Consider the following 19,987-nt stretch of genomic DNA (forward strand, 5'->3'; position numbering starts at 1 on the left):
AGCTCAGTACCCTGTTTCTCACCAGGGTCAAACAGATGTGTATGGGAAGTTGTGAGGTAAAAGACCGCTACACTAGGCCCGTCGCCTAAACCCTCCTCAGGCCAAGCGCCACCACTTGAAAACCTGAGGGAGGCTTAATTAAAACCTTTCCCCTAGCTATGAGGGAAACAGGTTTAATTCAGGATCTTCTCTAAATATACTGTGGGAATCTGGTGTGGGTGTTTAATAACTGTAAGGCAGGTAAATAATGCCCAGCTGACACGTGGTATTTGGTAGCTAACAAAATAATAATAAGTTTATTGTCATTTAAAAGCTTTAAATCAAAATATAATACTTTCAATCCAGCCTGATCTAAACGCTCTACACACCAACCACTTCACTCTCTTTACACCAATCCGAAGTCCCTAGAATCCAAACTCTTCTTGTGGGCTCTCCCACACTAGAGGTCTTCAGGAGGCAGCTGGACAACCATCTGTCAGGGATGCTTTAAGGTGGATTCCTGCATTGAGCAGGGGGGGTTGGACTCGATGGCCTTGTAGGCCCCTTCCAACTCTGCTATTCTATGATTCTATGATACTCTACAAATAAACAACTTGCCCTCACAAACTCCCAACACTCTCCTTATTTACTCCTCCCCTCCACCTATTACATCATAAACCACACCCACTCAGCTCTAACATTCCAAACTTACCAGACATACTAAGGCAGACATAGGCCACAGCTAGACCTAAGGTTTATCCTGGGATCATCCAGGGTTCGCCCCTGCCTGAGCACTGGATCCCCTGTGTGTCACCTAGATGAACAGGTTTGACCCCTGGACGATCCAGGGATAAACCTTAGGTCTAGCTATGGTAGGCTGACCATATGAAAAGGAGGACAGGGCTCCTGTATCTTTAACAGTTGTATTGAAAAGGGAATTTCTGCAGGTGTCATTTGTATATACGGAGAACCTGGTGAAATTTCCTCTTCATCACAACATTTAAAGCTGCAGGTGCGCTGTCCTCTTTTAAAATGGTCACTCTAGTATAGCTCCTGCAGCTTTAACTGTGATGAGGAAGAGGAAATTTCACCAGGTTCTCCATATGTACAAATGACAACTGCAGAATTCCCTTTACTATGCAACTGTTAAAGATACAGGAGCCCTGTCCTCCTTTTCATATGGTCACCCTATGGCCATATACTAGGATGACCATATGAAAAGCAGGACAGGGCTCCTGTATCTTTAACAGTTGCATAGAAAAGGGAATTTCAGCAAGTGTCATTTGTATATATGGGGAACCTGGTGAAATTCCCTCTTCATCACCACAGTTAAAGCTGCAGGAGCTATACTACAGTGACCAGATTTAAAAGAGGGCAGGGCACCTGCAGCTTTAACTGGTGCGATGAAGAGGAAATTTCCCCAGATTCCCCATATATACAAATTACCCCTGCTGAAATTTCCTTTTCAATACAACTGTTAAAGATACAGGAGCCCTGTCCTCCTTTTCATATGGTCAGCCTACATATACAATATAATCAATTGTGGGGTAACGCCACAGAAGTCCACAAATGGAACATGAGGGCTATAGCTCTCTCCTGTTATTGTTCCCCAGCAACTGATATTCAGAGCCATATTGCCTCTGGCCCAAATTGCATCCATTAGCCGTCATGACTACATTCATTCATCAAAGGCCCTCCTCTGCTTCCCCATACTTTCTGATGTTAGGAGCATGGTGACCATTATTATTATTACTGCTGCTGCTATGACTACAACTACTTCTACATTTATATCCCACCTTTTTTTCCTCAAAAGAACCCAAGGCAGCTTACATGATCCTCCTCCTCTCCATTATATCCTCACAACAACCCTGTGAGGTAGTTTGGGCTGAGAGTCAGTGACTGGCCCAAAGTCATCCAGTGAGTTTCATGGCCAAGTGGGAACTAGAACCCAGATCTCCTGAGTCCCAGTCCAGCACTCTCACCACTACACCACACTGGCTTCACGTGTAATTGACAAATACAGATTTCATAAACATAAAAATGATTTTAGAATCCAAGGCCGTAGCTAGACCTAAGGTTTATCCCAGGATTTTCCTGGGGTCAAACCTGTTCATCTAAGTGCTACACAGGGCATCCAGCGCTCAGGCAGGGATGGACCCGGGATGATCCTGGGATAAACCTTAGGTCTAGCTACGGCCTAAGACATCTAGGTTCGTCTGTATTGCTGTGGATACCAGTTTTAAGTAAGCAGTGTTCCGTGTGCACTCTGTTCCGTAAACATTTACTTCAGCTACAAACAAATACTACCAACAACCTTATTCCCGATGGCTGGCTGGAGGAAAATGACAATTTAGTTCAAAATACCTGCAGCTCCTGCCTTGGTTTGTCTCCACAAGCATCTTTTTTTGTGCGGAGACTCTAGTAGAGAACAAATAGCTGCACCGTTTTGTCAGCTGGGGTGATAATGAATTCAGTGAGTCAGTCATCCACTTAAAATAAGGCAGATACATGCTACATAAAAATGGGACTACCAAAGTAACAGTCTTCCAGCACTGCTTGGTGCCAGCACCCTGTGGTCTTCGTGGCAAAGTTTGAGGAGGTAGTTCAGCAGCACTGCAAAACAGTCAGAACAATCATGAGAGACATAAAGCGGTAGGATGCCTTGAAGCCCACTGAGACAACCAAGTGGTTCAGTATATTAAGGCACACTGGCCGATTTGTTTCTGCTGCCCTTCCTTTCAGGACTGGCACCATGGCCAGGCAAATCTCTATTACGAGAGTTGCATCTTCTAGTTCCTCCACAGGTTTGCACAAACTCCTAGTTTTGTTAAGGAATCCACTGAACTATTGGCTCTATCTTGAGATCGTCATGCGGATGATTATCCCAGTGGACAAATAACAGGCATTCCCTTGGACAAAACTAGCCACCATTTCCATTTTTTTTAAAAAAAAAAATCCATTCTATAGTATTCCAGCAGGTCTGGGACTCCCAAATAGTTGTAACCATGATATCTGAATACAGTGGTGACAGTAATAGAGTCTCTGCTGGTTTCCTGAATACAATTGAGAACGCTCAGTGGACACAAAGCTGTTGGCAGTAACCATGCCCACAAAGATTGCACAGTACAACTACTGATGTATGTTTAATTTGTTAAAGAGTTTAACTTCTGTTTTTTTTCCAGCTATATTATGTTGTGTCTCAGTGGTAGAGCATCTGCTTTGCATGCAGAAGGTCCCAGGTTCAATCTCTGGCATCTCCAGTTAGGGCAGGAAAATCTCCTGCCTGAAACCCTGGAAAGCCATTGCTGCCAGTCAGTGTCAACAATACTGGGCTAGATGGACCAAGGGTCTGACTCAGTATAAGGCAGCTTCCTCTGTTCCTATGTGGATTTTTCATTGTTAAAACAGTAGGTATCAGCAGTGATGGGGCAGATCCAGGCCTTTTCCAGCTCCAACTATCAGACTTGGGGGTGGCAAGGAGAGAAACTGCTCTTTCCGTCCTCATTTCAGCAAAGCCACTGACACCATATTGAATCCAAAAAGGCCACTAGACACTATCACCTTCCCAAGATGTTGGCAGGCACTCAGTGGAGCCTAAAGCTCCCCCGCTCCATGAAGATCATCGAATCATAAAATAGTACAGTTGGAAGGGGCCTATACTGTAAGGCCATCGAGTCCAACCCCCTGCTCAATGCAGGAATCCACCCTAAAGCATACCTGACAGATGGTTGTCCAGCTGCCTCTTGAATGCCTCTAGTGTGGGAGAAACCATGGTCTGGTCTTCCTGTCCAGAATTGAACCCTTCCTGTCACCACCCTCCCTTTTACGTTGCTGGTCCAAGACCAGGGTCAGTGAAAAGTTTCACACCCAGGCTGGAAAGACCTCAGCTTTGGTTAGGACTTTAGCACCACTGCCCATTCTTGGTGCATCTAGAGAGCCGTGTTACCCATGATCTCCAGATGCCTCATGCACACTACATATGCACGGCTGTGTCTGAGGTTTCCTTGAAGCTTAAGAAGTTGCAACCATTGAGCCTCAGAATTCTGTATCTGTTTAAGTGTGTGTTTTAAAGAATCGATTAATTACAACTGGTGGGCTTCCCTGGAATACATTCTAATAAGATCAGTCATGAATTGGATGCTGAGAGAAAGATGTACATATCACCAAGGATATTTTTTAAGTAGCGGGGAACGTTCAGGAAAGTGAGCCATGAGATGACAGCTGCGTGGAAACTGCTTAAGGGCATTGGGAGTAAAGGGTGAGGAGGAGGACTTGGAATGTGCAGTTCACCAAGCTGGTAGGAATTTGGGGGCGGGGAAGGATGAATAAAACATTGCAATCTTTGGGTGTGTTTTCAGCACTGCCATCCCCAATATAATTGAGTTTAACTTCTGAAATGGGGCAACAAAAGAGAATGCATGTATCACAAATCATCTTGGGGAGATTGGAAGGGGAAAGTATTTTGGTGGATTCTCCCTTGCAATGGAAAGCACGTTAGAGACAAACAAGGTGTGGAATGGTGGGAAATGAACGTATTATGGAACAGATAGACTGTCCAGTAAGTAAGTTGACTCTGTCCAAAGTGCTGAGTGTCACTTAATCTTGGCTTTTAATACATTTTAGAGCAGTGCCAGACAATTGAATTTTTTGTTTTGTTTTGTTTTGGGGATATAGAGCTCCATCAGACAAATGTTTTATTGCACACTTGTTGCTGGGCACTCACGGATTTTCAAAGGTCCCTCTCACAACGTTGCCTGCCTCCCATGCGCCTCCCGCCCCTTCTGGCCTTCCTCCACACACACACACACACACACACACACCCCAGCCATTTTTTGTTGTTGTTGTTTAAAGGGACCATGTGCCGCTGGAGAAGGTAGGTGCTTTTTAAAAAAACAATAAAGCCCCCCCGCCCCTGATTCCCCCCCAATGCCCGATGACCCCCTTCCCCCTCGCTCACCCGTCCTCCCCCCATCCCCGATGTCGTGTCCCCGGCTTTCCCCCCCTGCGCCATCCCTGATGTCCTGTCCCCGGCTTCCCCCCCCGTGCCATTCCCGATGTCGTGTCCCCAGCTTCCCCCCCCCGTGCCATCCCCGATGTCGTGTCCCCGGCTTCCCCCCCAGCGCCATCCCCGATGTCCTGTCCCCGGCTTCCCCCCCGCGCCATTCCCGATGTCGTGTCCCCGGCTTCCCCCCCAGCGCCATCCCCGATGTCCTGTCCCCGGCTTCCCCCCCAGCGCCATCCCCGATGTCCTGTTCCCGGCTTACCCCCCCTGCGCCATCCCCGATGTCCTGTCCCCGGCTTCCCCCCCCGTGCCATCCCCGATGTCCTGTCCCCGGCTTTCCCCCCCCGCACCATCCCCAGTGTCCTGTCCCCGGCTTCCCCCCCCCCGTGCCATCCCCGATGTCCTGTCCCCGGCTTTCTGTCCCTCGCCCCGATGGCTGCTCTCCTTCCCTCGCCCCTGTCCCCGATGCCCGGCCTTCTCCCCCCCTCTCTCCTGGCGGGTCCGGCCTTCCCCCCGCCCCTCTCTCTCCCCCCCCAGGATCCCCCCCGGCCTGATGGGCACAGTGCTCGTATGAGCGCTGTGCCCAGTCCATGGCTTTTCCCGGCTACTCGCGAGTAAGCGAGCAGCCGCAAAAAGCCACGGACCCTGCTAGACGTTTTGCAGCCCCGGCCTCAGGGGCTTATGCCAGCTTAAGGCAGGTTTCAGCGCGGCCTGACCCCGGATTCCCCTGTGTGTCATCTGGATGCACAGGAGGGAAACCGGGCCTCACACCGCGCTAACGCCTGGTCTAGCAAGGCCCTGAGTGTCCTTCCTTAAAAAATAAATTGAAATCCTTCCACACAGGAAACTAGCCCGTCAGAGAGTAGGCTAGGCTAGAACCCTTTACCCTGACTTGCTTGTTTCTGTATGTGTGTTGTTGTTGTTGATGATGATGATGATGACTGTAGAGGTCCGTTCATTCTTTGAACTTGCACAGACGGAGCTTGATTTAGTCTTGGTAGTATTTCATAGGTTACATTTCTCACTGTGGAAAAGTATTGGGACTTTTGAACACCCATTCACATGTGGTTTTCAAACATCTGTGTTGTCCATGACCCACCCCTCAAGAAGCAAGCACCTGTGCAAATGCATCATTTGCAAATGAATGTTCACAACTGTATCGCTCAAGGGCATTCTTTCTCTTTTCGTTGACCAGCTTGCCATTTCTGACTGGAAAGTACTAAAACAGTCAAATAATAACCAAATGTAGCAAGGATCATAAGACTCAGAGAACTGGTTTATTTCCAAGTTATTGAGAAATAGCGAAACAATGTAGGAGACGTTTCTCTTCCCATCCTCCTTTCGTAAAGCCATTACTGACGTTTGGCAAGGTTAATAAAAAAGAGTATTGCATCGCATCTAAGAGAACTCTTTGCCTGGCTTGCTGACAACAAATGTACATAAAAATAAATCATTGCTGGAGCTTTTAATAAATTCCCCCATTCGTTTTGTTTTCTAGTCTGTATAAACAAGGCAATTTGGTTATTAATCATCATGGCTGACATAGAACGAGGCTGACTTGGCCAACGGTCAGGACATTACAGAGCTTCAGAAGGTCATACGGGGATGTGTTGAGGGCAGCTCAGTGTCACGCAAACCACTTCTGTAAACCATGATTAGGTTCTTGGTTTGCCCTAGGAATTGTGGCTCACAGCGTTGGAGGAGATTCAGTACTGCCGTCTTCCCACTTTTGCAGGAGAGGTTGTTTCAGATAAACTTGAGGATTGGATAGATGGAAGATCTCACCTGTCAGGAAAAATAAAAATCTATTATTTATCTTACATATATTTGCACTGCCTATCGAAGACAGTTCACATGCTAAAACCATTATAAACAACAAATAAGGGTGCAATCCTATGCATGTTGACTAGTGAATTCTAGGCATTGTAGGACTTTATTTGTTCTAAACACACATAGGATTACATCCTAAAATACTACACCAGTAGCAATCCGTGGGCAGTATGCAATGGTGACTGTCCATAGCCACTAGCCCTGCCAATTCCATAGCACAGATGAGGCCCACTGCTTGCACAATGGAGATTTATTTATTATTAATTTTATTTATTATTTATTCATTACATTTTATACTGCCCATTAGTCAAGGCTCTCTGGGCAGTGCAGTCAAACCATAAAATACAACAAGTACCAAACAAATTTTAAATATTATAAATGTAAAAAGGCAATGTTTGGTGCTTCTGAAGGCAACCCGAAATGAGTGGAAATGCTAGTTTCTGGAATGGGGCAGGTCAGAAGGGCTCACAAAAGGGACCTCTCTCATTTCAGGGCTTGCCCCAGAAGTGCTAAATCCCTGTTGCACAAGCGGTGGGCCCCGCTTGCACCACAGAATGGATGGGGCTGTCTGCTTATGGACAGTCATGTTGGATACTGCTCCTGTCTAAAACAACACGAAAAAATAAAATAAAAGCAGCAATAGTTTCAAACGATAATCACCTAAAAGCCTGCGAAAATTCAAATTAGTCAGGTAAAAGCAGATGTGAAAGTCAGGTTTTAAAAACCTGCTTAAAAGCATAAAATGAGGGGAATAAACCAATTCTGCATAGGTAGGTGTTTCACAGCGGTGGTGGAGCCACCACAGAAAAGTCCCGATCTCTTGTGATGACTAACTTGATGGACCTCACTGGTAGACCTGTGAGCTGGGCCTCAGAATCTGTGCAAGAAGGAAAGGGAATAGGCAGTCCTTTAAATACAGTGGTCCCAAGCTATTTAGAGCTTTGGTTAACAACCAGCACTGTTATTGCCTCCCCTCAGTTCAAATCCTGCCAAGCTGAACCAGCAAGGTCTGAAACAGAGTCCTCCATCTGTTGAGCCATCACACATTCAGGTGTATCCCTAACAGGGCTATAGTTGCCAACTCTTTGAAACCTGAGGGGAATTTCTTTTAGTTTTCCTAAGACATTTCTAAAGAAAGAATGCCATTTTGAAGGGAAATATTATTTATTCATTTGTATCCCATCCTACATCATTGGGATCTCAGAGCAGCATGCAGATATTGAGTTGAGTAAATGATAGCTTGATATGCAGTAAACCGAAAAGGTTACTGTTATATGCTAGCATTAACTTAGTGCAGTCTTCTTCTTTTTTAAAGAAATTGTGAAGTCTCAAAGGATAAAGGAGGAAATGATATAATGTGTACATGTGAGTGGGTGTGGCACAGTAAAATTAATCTTGGATATCGACTTTGAAAGGAAAAGAAAGGGATGTTCAAAAACTTCGCCCCGGTTTTTGGCAATCCCCCCCCCATCCTCAAGTGGCCTGCCCCACATTGTTCAGAAGGACCCCACCACCCAGCGAAATGGAGGGTGTGTGTGACTGTAGTGGGAAGACGGAATGGGAAACTTTCCTTCTGGGATCTTCCTTAAGTCATTTTAGGATCCAAGCCCATGGGAACGTTTGAGATGATTTCAGAAGGGTTTCCTTAAACTCAGAAGGGTTTGTTTCACTTAAGAAGGGTTTGCATCTGAGAATCTCAGTGCATTTGCAACGGTGCAGAAACAGAATGAGGCCACTGGCTAGGGCATGGCTGTTTTGAGCAATACAGAATGAATCTGACCAAAACACCATTCTGGACAAATGCTTAACATGCTGTTTAAAATGCTTAGCATGCTTCCCAGGCATGAAATGGTTTTTCAGAAAGTACAGGCAGACACTTTAATGACTTGCAATATTTTTTCCTTACAGGATCCAAAGTTACGTGAACATCTGGATGGAGGGAACGTAGGTGGACGACTGGAAAACCGGATGCTTACAATCGTGTATGGCCCTGACCTGGTTAACATATCGTACTTGAACTTAGTAGCAGCTCAGGAAGACATTGCAAAGGTATGGCATCCCAAAGATATAATGGTTCAACTGGGAAAGGATCATTACATTCTGTTCTCGACTGAAATGGGACAGTTGAGAAGGCACAAGGATAAGGCTTATAGGTCTATTGGTATTTTCAGGGACAGGGCACATTACTGATTCTAATTTAAAAGAAGTGATCATGATCTTAAGGCACGCTGTAGCCTGAGTTTTGGAAATCATGTAACACATTTCAAAACTGCATTATTCTGTATATGACAAATTGTGCATTTGGTTTTGATCTGCGAAAAGGAGTAATTGGCCTTAGCTAGACCTAAGGTTTATCCTGGGATTGTCCCGGGGTCGGCCCTGCCTGCTCCTGGGATCCCCTGTGTGTCATTTACATGAACAAGGACGACCCTCGGGATGACCCCAGGATAAACCTTAGGTCTAGCTAAGGCCTTAAGCAGTACAGATGTGACAGCATTCAGATACGTCTCGTGCTTCTGAATTTTCCTCTTTATTTGCAGTAATTAGCAGTGTATATTTCTAGACAAACCATTTATTGGTTAATGTGTGTAAAAGCATTCTCATAAACAGTAGTGAACAGTTATGAGGTTTCATGAACTTCTTGTTCCCCATTTTGAGGAAGGAAAGAAATCTTTAGTTTCTTGGCTTTTCTAGTCATCTGGATCTGGCTATATATGTACGGTGTTTCAGGTTTCTACCTCATCGGGAATTTCCATAACAATTTTGGTACTCCTGTGAGTGAGTGAGTAAATGAATAAGGTCTGAGCATGTGTGTATATATCAGTTTCCAGTGTTTTATTTCTTTGCCACAGAAAGGGGTGGCCGGAAGAGAGAGGGAAAGTGTCCTGGCCTACCCTTGGCTCTGGCCACTGCGGATATGTAGCTTCCAACAAATTACCCCTGTGGGTAAATAGCTCTCAACAACAACAAGTTTCTCCCATCCCTGCCTTAAACTGTGGGCATGTCTAGACCAGGGTGTGTGGAGGGGGAGGATCTCGCGATATGCTGATTGAGAGATCCTCCCCCTCAGTCTACATGCAGCGCGGGAGGAAGAGGACATCGCACCCGCCATTTTGTTTTTTGTTTTTATGGAAAATGTGCGCAGGAGCGCTCCAGCGACAATGTTATTTTTATTTTTATTTTTTAAAAAACAACTTCCACTCCCTCCACCCCACTCCCGATGAGCATGGAGTTACTCGCGAGGAGCCAGGACGAAACTGGGATGGCGGCCCACACCTCCCCTGGTCTCGGGACAATCCTGAGACCATGGGAAAAAACAGGATTAAAGCCATCCCGGTTATCCTGGGGCAAGGGAGGGATCATCTCTCCCTGCCCCCGGGATATCCCATCGTCTAGACATGCCTTTTGTAAACCTCCTAGGTAAAGCTTGGTGAACCCCATGGTTCTGTAGTTTAAAATTCAGGGATTTATTTAGTGGGAGACATCCAAAAAAGTTTGGAGTTATGATGCCACCACCCGCTCCAAGACATTACTTAAAAAGGAAGACTAAAAACTGGCCAGTAATTACCAAGGATAGTGGGAGCCAACAAAGCCTTCTTGAATAAAGGTCTTAGCATTATAGTAACAGCAGAAGTCCACATGTCTTGGACTACACCTCCCCTCATGTTCAGCCACCAAGGCCAATGGCCATCTGCAGGAAAGCATGTTGGGGTAGACTGACACAGAAGAATGAAGGAACTAGCAAGAACCAGGTTGGAAATCAAGTAGTATACTATTATTACTATAATTCAAGATGCCTGCCTGCAGACATTCATCTGCCGTGTTAGAATACAATCCACAATGCATCCTTTTTTTTTATTTTGGCAGTGAAGAACACTTTAAAAGTTATGAAGCCCTTTGGATACATAATGAATACCCTCCATCTTATGGAATAATATATATTAACTTGGGTGTACATACACCTGAATAAAAACACCAGTCATTCTTCCCAGCGCCGGCTGAGTCAGGTGCCTCCTTTGTGTGCTTTGTGTGCCATCCCCATTAGGGCAGCCGACAACTTGCAGAAGCTGCCATTTGGAGGAACACAGCCCCCTTCTTTGTGCAGAGAGAGGCAGGGAGCACCAAGCCTTTTTCTGCACGCAGAATTTTGTCAGAGGAACGGGAGGGACTTGGAAGAGCGGTGGGGACAAAGTAGGCAGGATTGGGAAACTCCTTGGATGAATTTAGCCTGGGGGCTGGGGGCTCTCCGCTTATTTAACAGGTAAATAATAACATTATAAGCTATCACATTCCATATTGTTAAAATGAGTCTATCACAATCAAACATATGCTTGAATAATAAAACAAAAAGTTAAAAAAAATCATAATTGATCAGAGTCCAAATTATAGAACACTAAAATAGCAGTCAGCCTTGGCCACAACACCTGTCTTTTTCCTTTTCATTTTTGCCTGATAATCCCTGGGGAGATGCACCCCTTGGCCTAGCATGGAGAGGGCTGTGGCCCCCTATTCGACAGTCCCCTCCCTCATTTCCTGGATCCATGACCTGAATTAGAGATAAAGGCTTACAAACGTCAGAGGAGATTAGGCACAATACAATTTGTGCTCGGATCCCTTGAGAATTTCTTAAAGATTGCCACGATTATGTGGAATAATAATAATAAAGAAGGTCTTAGAGCAGGTGCAGAATGCCTTAACTTCAATGGTTTTCACATTCTATTTTTGTAATGGATTGATATGCCCCTCTTCAACGTGACTATTTCTAAGGGTGGCTCACAACATGACAGTGCAAACAAAATCATAACACGTTTGGATAGAAAATCTAAAAGAGCAATTCAAAGAGGCAGCAGTAAAACAGCAGCTGTATCCTCTTGACGAGACACCTGCAGCGGCGTTTTTAATGTTTGCTAGCTAAATTGCACACTTCTCTTCCACTAGCCACCCTGCAATGCTCATCCCAGTTTGGGGGGTTTCTCCAGTGTGAATGGAGATATTGAATGTAGGCATATATAAGAACTTTTCAGTTCGCAAATCACTCAGTGAGCTTCCATGGCCGAGTAGGGACTAGAACCCGGGTCTCCCGACTCCCAGCCCAACACTTTAGCCACTACACCACACTGGTGTATTTCTACATTTGCATCTATACATGTCAATTAGCACACGTGAGATTTATGCAAATCAGCGCCCTCTTTGGTCTTCTTGTTTTGCTGTTGTTAAGCGGCCACTGCTACCATTTGCTCAGGGTTCTCGGCTCATCGCTAAGACAACCTCAAGTGACGTTGAGTCGGTTGAAGGGTGGCCTGTGATATACTGTGGGAGGAGGAGATAAATATTGTAGTGTTTTGCTGGCTTCGCTGTTACAGCTTTTTCTGTCTGAACTGTTTGTTTTCTAGTTATAGATTAAAACCTGCTTTTTAATTAGCTTGGTAGTAAATCGAGACATCCCCCAACACACACTCACGTACCCATGGTGAGCAAGCAGCTGGTCATCCTTGCCTGTATTATGGAGCCATTTATCTTCTCCTCTTCTCCCCTTGGAAACGTAAATGTGTGTGGCCTGATAACTGAGATTTGCTTCTAAGAGTGACTTAACTGGCAGATTGCTGCCCTGCAACTGGCCTACTCACTTGGCTGTTTGACTTTAATCATAAATTAGGCTTTTTTTAAAAAAAACCCTCTATTGCTCCTGTTAATAATGGTCGGCTGTTGTTTTTTAGCTGTAATAAGCAACTGCAGTTAGTCTAAGCACCATTGAAAATAATGAGTTTTGCATAGTTTGAAGATCACTTTGAAGAAAAGTTGTAGAAGCCATTATTTCCTTGTGGTTTGATTCTGGAGTTCAGGCTGTTAATAATTCAGAACATCCTCAGTTCCTGAGCCTTTCACTGGCCGTTCTGTTCGGAGTATTCCCTTTGCTTTCTAGACTTGAGGTAAAATTAATGAGGTGGTGAGCCTTGAAGCTATGACCTTCTACAGCAGCGGCAAACAAAAAAGTTTGAGAATTGCGATAGAAGGCATCTTGCACTGGTGAGAAAATAATTTTAATGTAGCGTTTCGGTGAATTGAAATGTACCATTTTGCTATTTGGAAAGGTTGCTCATTTGCAAGGTTAAGGTTGCCCTTGGAAATTGATCAGCATACTCTTAAAGTGGTTATTGGAGAATAATAGGCAGCGTCTCTGCAGGCAGAAGTATTTTGTGTAATGTGTTAGACCAAGTTTGAGGGGGGGAAAGGGGAGATCTAGTCACCCATTCCCACTCTGTCAATTTCCCTTTAGATTATGTTTCTCCAAGAAAACTGGAAAGATGGGTACAGTGGGTTCTGGGTTCTGCAACATGGATTATGGTGAACTACATAGAACAGCCTTCCATGTAAACCAGGAAATTATCAGCACCTACCATGTAAATATAGATGGGTGTCAAAACATTCACTCAACTCCCCGCCCCCTCTCTCTCTCACACACACCGTTAATATAAACACATTATTCCCTAAGAAAAGGGGTATTCATTATGTACCTTATGGGCTTCACATCTTTTGAAGAGCTCGTCATGAAGTTTTTGTCCAAGGGAAAGATCTGTCTGTCAGTCAGTTGATGGCGAATTGCCGAAATAAAAAGGATGCATTGTGGATTGTATTCCAACACAATAGGTGAATGTCTCTGCATGCAGGCATCTATCATCATCATCATCATCATCATCATCATCATCATCATCTTGGTTTCCTTCCAAGTTCTTGCTAGCCTACTTCATAACTCTTCTATGTCAGTCTTCCCCAACTTGGTGCCATGCAGGTTGCCATTGGTCATATTGGGTGGAGATGATGGGAGTTGTAGTCCAATTCATCTGGACTACTGTTATTGCTATAATGCTAAGACCTTTATTAAAGAAGGCTGCTTTTGCACCCACTACGAATAATTATTGGCCAGTTTCTAATCCCCCCTTTAAGTAAGTTCTTAGAGTGGGCGGTGGTGATGCAGTTCTAAACTTTCTTGGGTGATTTTGATTATCTGGATCATTTTAATTCTGGGTTCAGGCCTGCTTTTGGGATGGAAACAGCCTTGGTCACTATAGCGGATAACCTACTCTAAGAGCTGGAACTTTCAGTGGCATTTGATACTATTGACTATGGTATCTTTCTGGGGCACTTGGGTGTTATGGAACATCTACAAAGTTGTTTATCAGTGCTTCTGATCCTGTTTGGCTGAGCACACCCAGATGTTCAAGTTTGGGTACTATTGCTCAGCACTATGGCCTATGAGGTTTCTCAGGGTTCTGTTTTCTCCTTCATGTTTTTTAGCACCAACAGGAAGCCTCTGAAGGAGGTCATTTAGAATTCTGGCATTGGATTTCACCATTATGCTGAGATAATGCAGCCCTATCTTTCCTTTTGAAATGTTGCCAAGGAAATTGTGGAAGTCTTGAACTATTGTCTGGACACACTTAGGAACTGGATGTGGGTGAACGAACTGAGCCTCAATCCAGACAAGATGGCCAACTCAAGATGGGAGTACAGCCTCTACTGGATGGGGTAGTACTCCTTCTGAAGAACCAAGGCCACAGGTAGACCTAAGGTTTATCCTGGGATCATCCAGGGTTCACCCTTGCCTAAGCACTGGATTCCCTGTGTGTCACCTAGATGAACAGATTTGACCCCTGGATGATCCAGGGATAAACCTTAGGTCTAGCTATGGCCCAAGTATATAACTTGAGGGTGCTCTTGAATCTAGTGCTGCTCTTGGAGGGTCACATGACAGCAGCAGCCATGAGTGTGTTTGCCCACTTCAGCTTCTGCACCAGCTACGCCCCTTCCCAGGGAAGGCAGATCTGGCCAGACTGACCCAATCATCTTTACTGTAATGAGGCTCTGTGTGGAGCTGCCCTTGGAGAGTGCTCATAGGCTACAGTTAGTGCAAAACCCAGTAACCAGCTTGTTATCCAGCATGGGTTTTACAGACCACATAACAGCAGTCTCAAGACATTTGTATTGGCTTCCAGGAAGTTTCTGAGCCCAGTTCAAGGTGCTGGTTCTTACGTACAAAGTCTTGAAAGGCCTGCTCCCCAGAACTTTCTCTTTGGAGTGGCTATGTTGGCTCCTGGTGAAGCTGACATTGTTCTCCTAAGCTTTTAATGGTTAATATTGCTCTTTGATTTCATTGTTGCTCTCTGGTTTTATTCTCACGAAGGCGATATTTACACTCCTTTCTTTTTATTGTAGTTTGATGTATTATTTTATTCTTTGAATTATTTTTGTTTACTTGTGCGTTGCCGAGCACTCATTGAGCAGAGGGGCAAGCCATATTTTTGCTAAATAAATAATAATGTTGTTTCAACAGCATGAAAAGAAGTCACGAGGAAGTGGCAAATGTACCATTCATTCGGAACCTTCTTTTTATGTGATAACAAAGAAGGTTCCCCCCCACAACTTGAATTTCCAAATGAAACACAAAGATGTAGAGTTAAGGAAGAGCCCATGCCGTTTGTGTGTGTGTGTGTGTGTGTGTGTGTCCTTCCCAAAACAGGCCTAGATTTCCCAGATGTCATTACAGTTTACAAGTATTAATTCTTTGAGCTTTCAGCAAGCTTGACGTAATGGCACAGGTCCCATGAGATTCCACCATGTGGCCATTGCTGAAATCAACACATAAAGGGCACACTGGTTAATCGGAATGCACCTTTAGAAAGCCCTTCTTGCTGTGTGGGGAGGGGGAATTATTTGCCTACGATGGACAGTACAGTCTAGCAGCACTACAGAAGGTTGTCTGAATTTTCCCGAAGATGGGAAAGAGAAAAAGAGGAGGTTGGTAGAAGAAATGAGCACAGCTTGATTTGTGTTACTCAGCATGCAGAAGTGAGTTGGTTAATGCATAAATGGATGGCTTGTGGCAACACACTGGGGTAGTTACTAGTGCTAGGGAGTGGGGTTGTAGTCAGGCAAAACCCATCAAAGCTTCAAAATATTACATGTGTATCCTGAGTATTTATTAAAATTGTATGATGGTAACTTAAAATTAAGATTACTCAACTGTCAGAGAGTTTTGGGGATATATAAGATTATACTGGTACTCTGTACCATATAAGGGGTCAGATCCCTTGGTCTACCTAGCTCAGTACTATCTATTCTGCATCGCAGGAGTCATCCAAGGTCTTAAGGCCTTGCAGTTTGAAATCCTTTTAACAGGAGTTGCTGAGTGTTGAGCATGAAGTCTTCTGGATACAAAACGTGTGCTCTACCACTGAGCTATGGACCCTCCCTTTCCCTCCAGCCAAAAACAATACAGGGAGGTGGGATTTTCTTCACACAGTCAGTTTCAATTTGGGTGAAGTGCCTCAGAGAACATGGACCATTTAGGTGCTGTCTTTTCCCATGAAAAGAAGCTCTCATCTCTTATATTGAGACAAATGTCTTCAGGGATGTCGTGCGATACACATTGTAGATGAGAGAAATAGGTTCGCTAAGAAGCAGATCTCAAAATCTGGTACTTCACCAAGGCATTAAGCTGCTTCATAATTTGTTGCTAATGTTAATGGGAATGGCACAATGTGAATTAGAGGGAAAAGGCCATGGCCCCAAAGTGGGGAGGGCAGTGGACATTAGAGCTTACTTGACTGGGTTGAAGTTTGTTGTGTGGCAACCAAACTGGTTCATTCTCAAATCAAATTGCTTATTGTTTATATATGTGAGCATGCGTATGTTTGTTTAAGACCAGAGTTAAGGCTGTCTCATGTTGGCTCAAGCTCCACAAAGCCAGGAAATGGGAAACTAAGGCTGATGCCTTAACAGATGTACCCTATGATCAATAGTGATATTGCGCAATGTCACAAATTGTGCATGTTTACAACTTAGGCTCCATGCACCCACACCTTTCTTGGGTCTTTCAGGCCCAAATCCAGATGAGGAAGATGGAATGCCCGGGAGCAGCAAAGATGCCTGACATTGTCCTGGTCATGTATTGCCTCATAAAGTATTTGAACCTTAATGTATTGCTAGAAAACCCTCCTGTGAGTTGAGCCATGCCTATTTGTTGCTTGTAACTGAGGGCAATAGTTACCAGACAGAATGCAAATCCTGGATTAGAGAGGGATAAATCTGAATGTAAAGAGCACTGCATGGCTATCCCAAGAGGAGGAGGAGGAGGAGGAGGAGGAGGAGGAGGAGAAGAAGAAGAAGAAGAAGAAGAAGAAGAAGAAGAAGAAGAGCAGCAGATAATATCTCTCCTAAAATGGAAGAGAAGTGGTTCTTCTTCTGAGGGATTCTGTGGATAATGAGATTGTCCTTGTCCACTGAGGTTCCTTCTGTGGTGCAGGCCTGGAAGCATGCAGAGCTGAAGGTCTTTAACTAGCCTTTTCTCTGGCAAAGACTAGAAGCAGGAACATGGGCACTGCTAAGCTGTGTGTTCCCTATAAATCCCTAACTTTGCTAAACATCTGATTATTATTTTTCCTGGGTGATGAGTGTACGGCACAGGTGGTATGCGACACAGGTTTCCGTGTGCTCCATTTTTCTAACATTAATGGGTAGTGATGTTTTGAACAGCAGTGGCATTGCTTCAGTCATGGTGTTTTCTCTCACCCATCCTCTGGACTGACCAATTCAGGATGTGCCTGGATGGCTTCATTAGACTAGATAATGAAAAATCCATTTGCATGTTCCCGTGCTCTCGCACTGCTACGCGTACCTAGTGAGAGTCCCGCCTGCTGATTAATGTTGTTCAGGGGTGGACAGCATGGAGTGCTCTGTGGCCACTCGGGATGCTATTTTTATTTTTAAAATTCTTTTTTCAGCACTACAAAAGGAGGAAGGTGGGCCCATGGGGCGGGGAGTCAAGGGAGAGGGCTGAAATGCCCCCTGGACCACCCAAAACTGCCCACCTCTGATGTAGCTAGAAGTCAGCAACTTTCTTGTCCTGGTTGTAGTTAGCAAAATAGAGATCTGAAACCAGGGTGCTAGAATGGTACTTTAAAAGAACAAAGCTGAACTTCTTGGTAACAGTTCTTTGGGATTACCTGAACTGCCCACATGACTTGGGATAAGTCACACATTTCCAAGTCCAGGCTGAGCATTTCTGCTCCTGTTCATAGAAACGTAGAAGAATTTTGTTTCAGTTTGCAAGTTTCTCAAAAATGCCCCATTCACGATCCAAAATGAACGGGGATGCATGTTCTCTGAAAATATTCACAAATCACTGAACACACGTTTGTAAAATCAGCACTTTTTAAAAATGCACACTTTTTAAAAGGGTCACTTATAAAAATGTGCATCTTCATACCTTAGTCAATGGGAGATAAATGTACACGTTTCCCATTTGAATAGGGGGAAAAACAGGTTGCCCATGAGAGCGTGAGCAAGTCAAACTGAGCTTTGAACTGAAATTCAGAGAATTTTGGTGAGCTTAAGCATCCCTGGTTCTCCCATCCTTACCTGCCCACCTAGCTAGCTATGCTCCCAATTCTTCCTGCCCAAATCCTGCCTGACCCTGCAAGATTCCCTCTCTTCTTCTTTCTCCTCCCCTCTATTGCTCCTATGCCCACCCCACCACCTGCCGCAATGTATCAAACAATACAAACAACGTCCACATCTATTGGGTGCCATCTGATCTCTTGCTCTCTCCTAATCGTCCCCTGGAAGGTGAAGCCCCACTGCATCAGTGGTGTCATGTCAGTGCCTACCGTTCTTCTGCCCTCCTGCATCCTGCCACAGTATGTCTCTCAAACTGTGTCTAGCTCTGGTGGACTGTTGCTTTGTTATGGCTGGCTTGCTGCCAGCATTCCTGTGCTTGCCTCCATTCAGTCTCTTTGGGTGCCAGTCCACCGTGGGGTACTTGCTGTAAGTAAGCAAGAAAACCGTGTCATAGCAGGGTTGGCACTCACCTGCCAATTCTCCTCCTCTCCTGGCTTGCAGCTTCTCATTTGCCTATATGTTGGTGTCCATTTGGCTAGTGGCCACACACTGCTGCTGCTCACCTGAATAAAAGGCCCTTTCTACACCTAAGGATTATCCCAGGTAAATGGAGGGATCATCCCTGCCTGCACCTGGGACCCCCTGTGTGGCATTTGGATGCACCTGTAGGAATGATCCTGGGATATAGGCATGGTGTAGACATGGCTAGAGAAAGAGAAACCTATGCCCACATATTCTTGCATATTCCTACATCAGAGAGAGAGAGAGAGAGAGAGAGTCCACTTGCGCCTGCTTCTGTCTGTCTGCCTCTGTGTGAAAGAGACATGTGGCATGTCTACACCAGCCCCATATCCTGGGATTGTTGTGGGATCGTTCCTGTGCATCCAAATGTCACGCAGGGGATCCCAGGAGCGGGCAGGGACGATCCCTCCATTTTCCTGGGATAACCCTTCGGTGTAGGAAGGGCCATTGTGACCTCATGATGATGCTGTCTTCAAAGAGAGACACTTTGTGATCTCATGCTGATGCTGCTGGCCAGTGAGACTTCTTGCCTTTGCTGTCCACCTGAAGGAGAGAAACTGGCCTCTGTGTCTGTATTTTGCCCACCAGTTTTGTGAGAGAGGTGCCCTTTCGTTCCCACATTGGACAGAGTTTTCTTAACTTTCTTTCTCATCCTCTCAAGTCCAAGTTTCCCTCTGCCCAGGCAGACTCTACAGTCCACCAATGCTTTTTAGGACATGGGGTGACTGGTCTCTGACTCCTGCTGGCTTTCTTCTGGTGAGATTGTCTTTCTGTGCTATGTCTGCCTGCTGCCTGTTAAGCCCTGTTCTAATGAACGGGAGCCACTAAAGAGCCGCCATTTTGGGGAGGATGAGAAAGCATCAGAGAGCCAACTTGAGAAGGTTTGTAGTTATTCCCAAATAGAACACTGGATAAGTAAAATAATAATTAAAAGGTAGATTTGTAAAAACCCATAAAATTAAAGCTTAGCTCAAACTCAGGTGTTACCTCCTACATAGTCCTAAAGTACATCTGAGGTGGGACAACCTTCAGGACAACCAGTCAGCAATTTAAGCATGTAAATTTTGGGAATGAGAATGTGGTTTTGATCAATATATTTCAGTTACTTTTACTATTTGCCTTGGTGTTTGGTCCCTTTCTCCCCCCACCAGCTAATATTCCCCCCTTACATAAACACACAAAACCACTACCCCAGATGTCCATTTATGCTATTTCGGAGCATTTGGCTTTCTGGTCTAGTAATTCTTCATTCCCTGA

At 44.9% G+C, this 19,987-nt stretch overlaps 1 protein-coding gene across 5 annotated transcripts in view; it reads left to right on the forward strand.

The window, feature by feature from the left end:
* Positions 1–19,987, forward strand: part of PLCB1 (phospholipase C beta 1) — a 702,230-nt gene that overhangs the window by 387,478 nt on the left and 294,765 nt on the right. For all 5 annotated transcript variants that reach the window (XM_063125314.1, XM_063125315.1, XM_063125318.1 and 2 more), the window contains one exon: positions 8,720–8,860. In XM_063125314.1, the coding sequence (XP_062981384.1) occupies positions 8,720–8,860 (141 nt within the window). The remainder of the gene's footprint in view (positions 1–8,719; positions 8,861–19,987) is intronic.

This window comes from Elgaria multicarinata, chromosome 4, assembly GCF_023053635.1.
Source record: "Elgaria multicarinata webbii isolate HBS135686 ecotype San Diego chromosome 4, rElgMul1.1.pri, whole genome shotgun sequence".
NCBI lineage: Eukaryota > Metazoa > Chordata > Lepidosauria > Squamata > Anguidae > Elgaria > Elgaria multicarinata.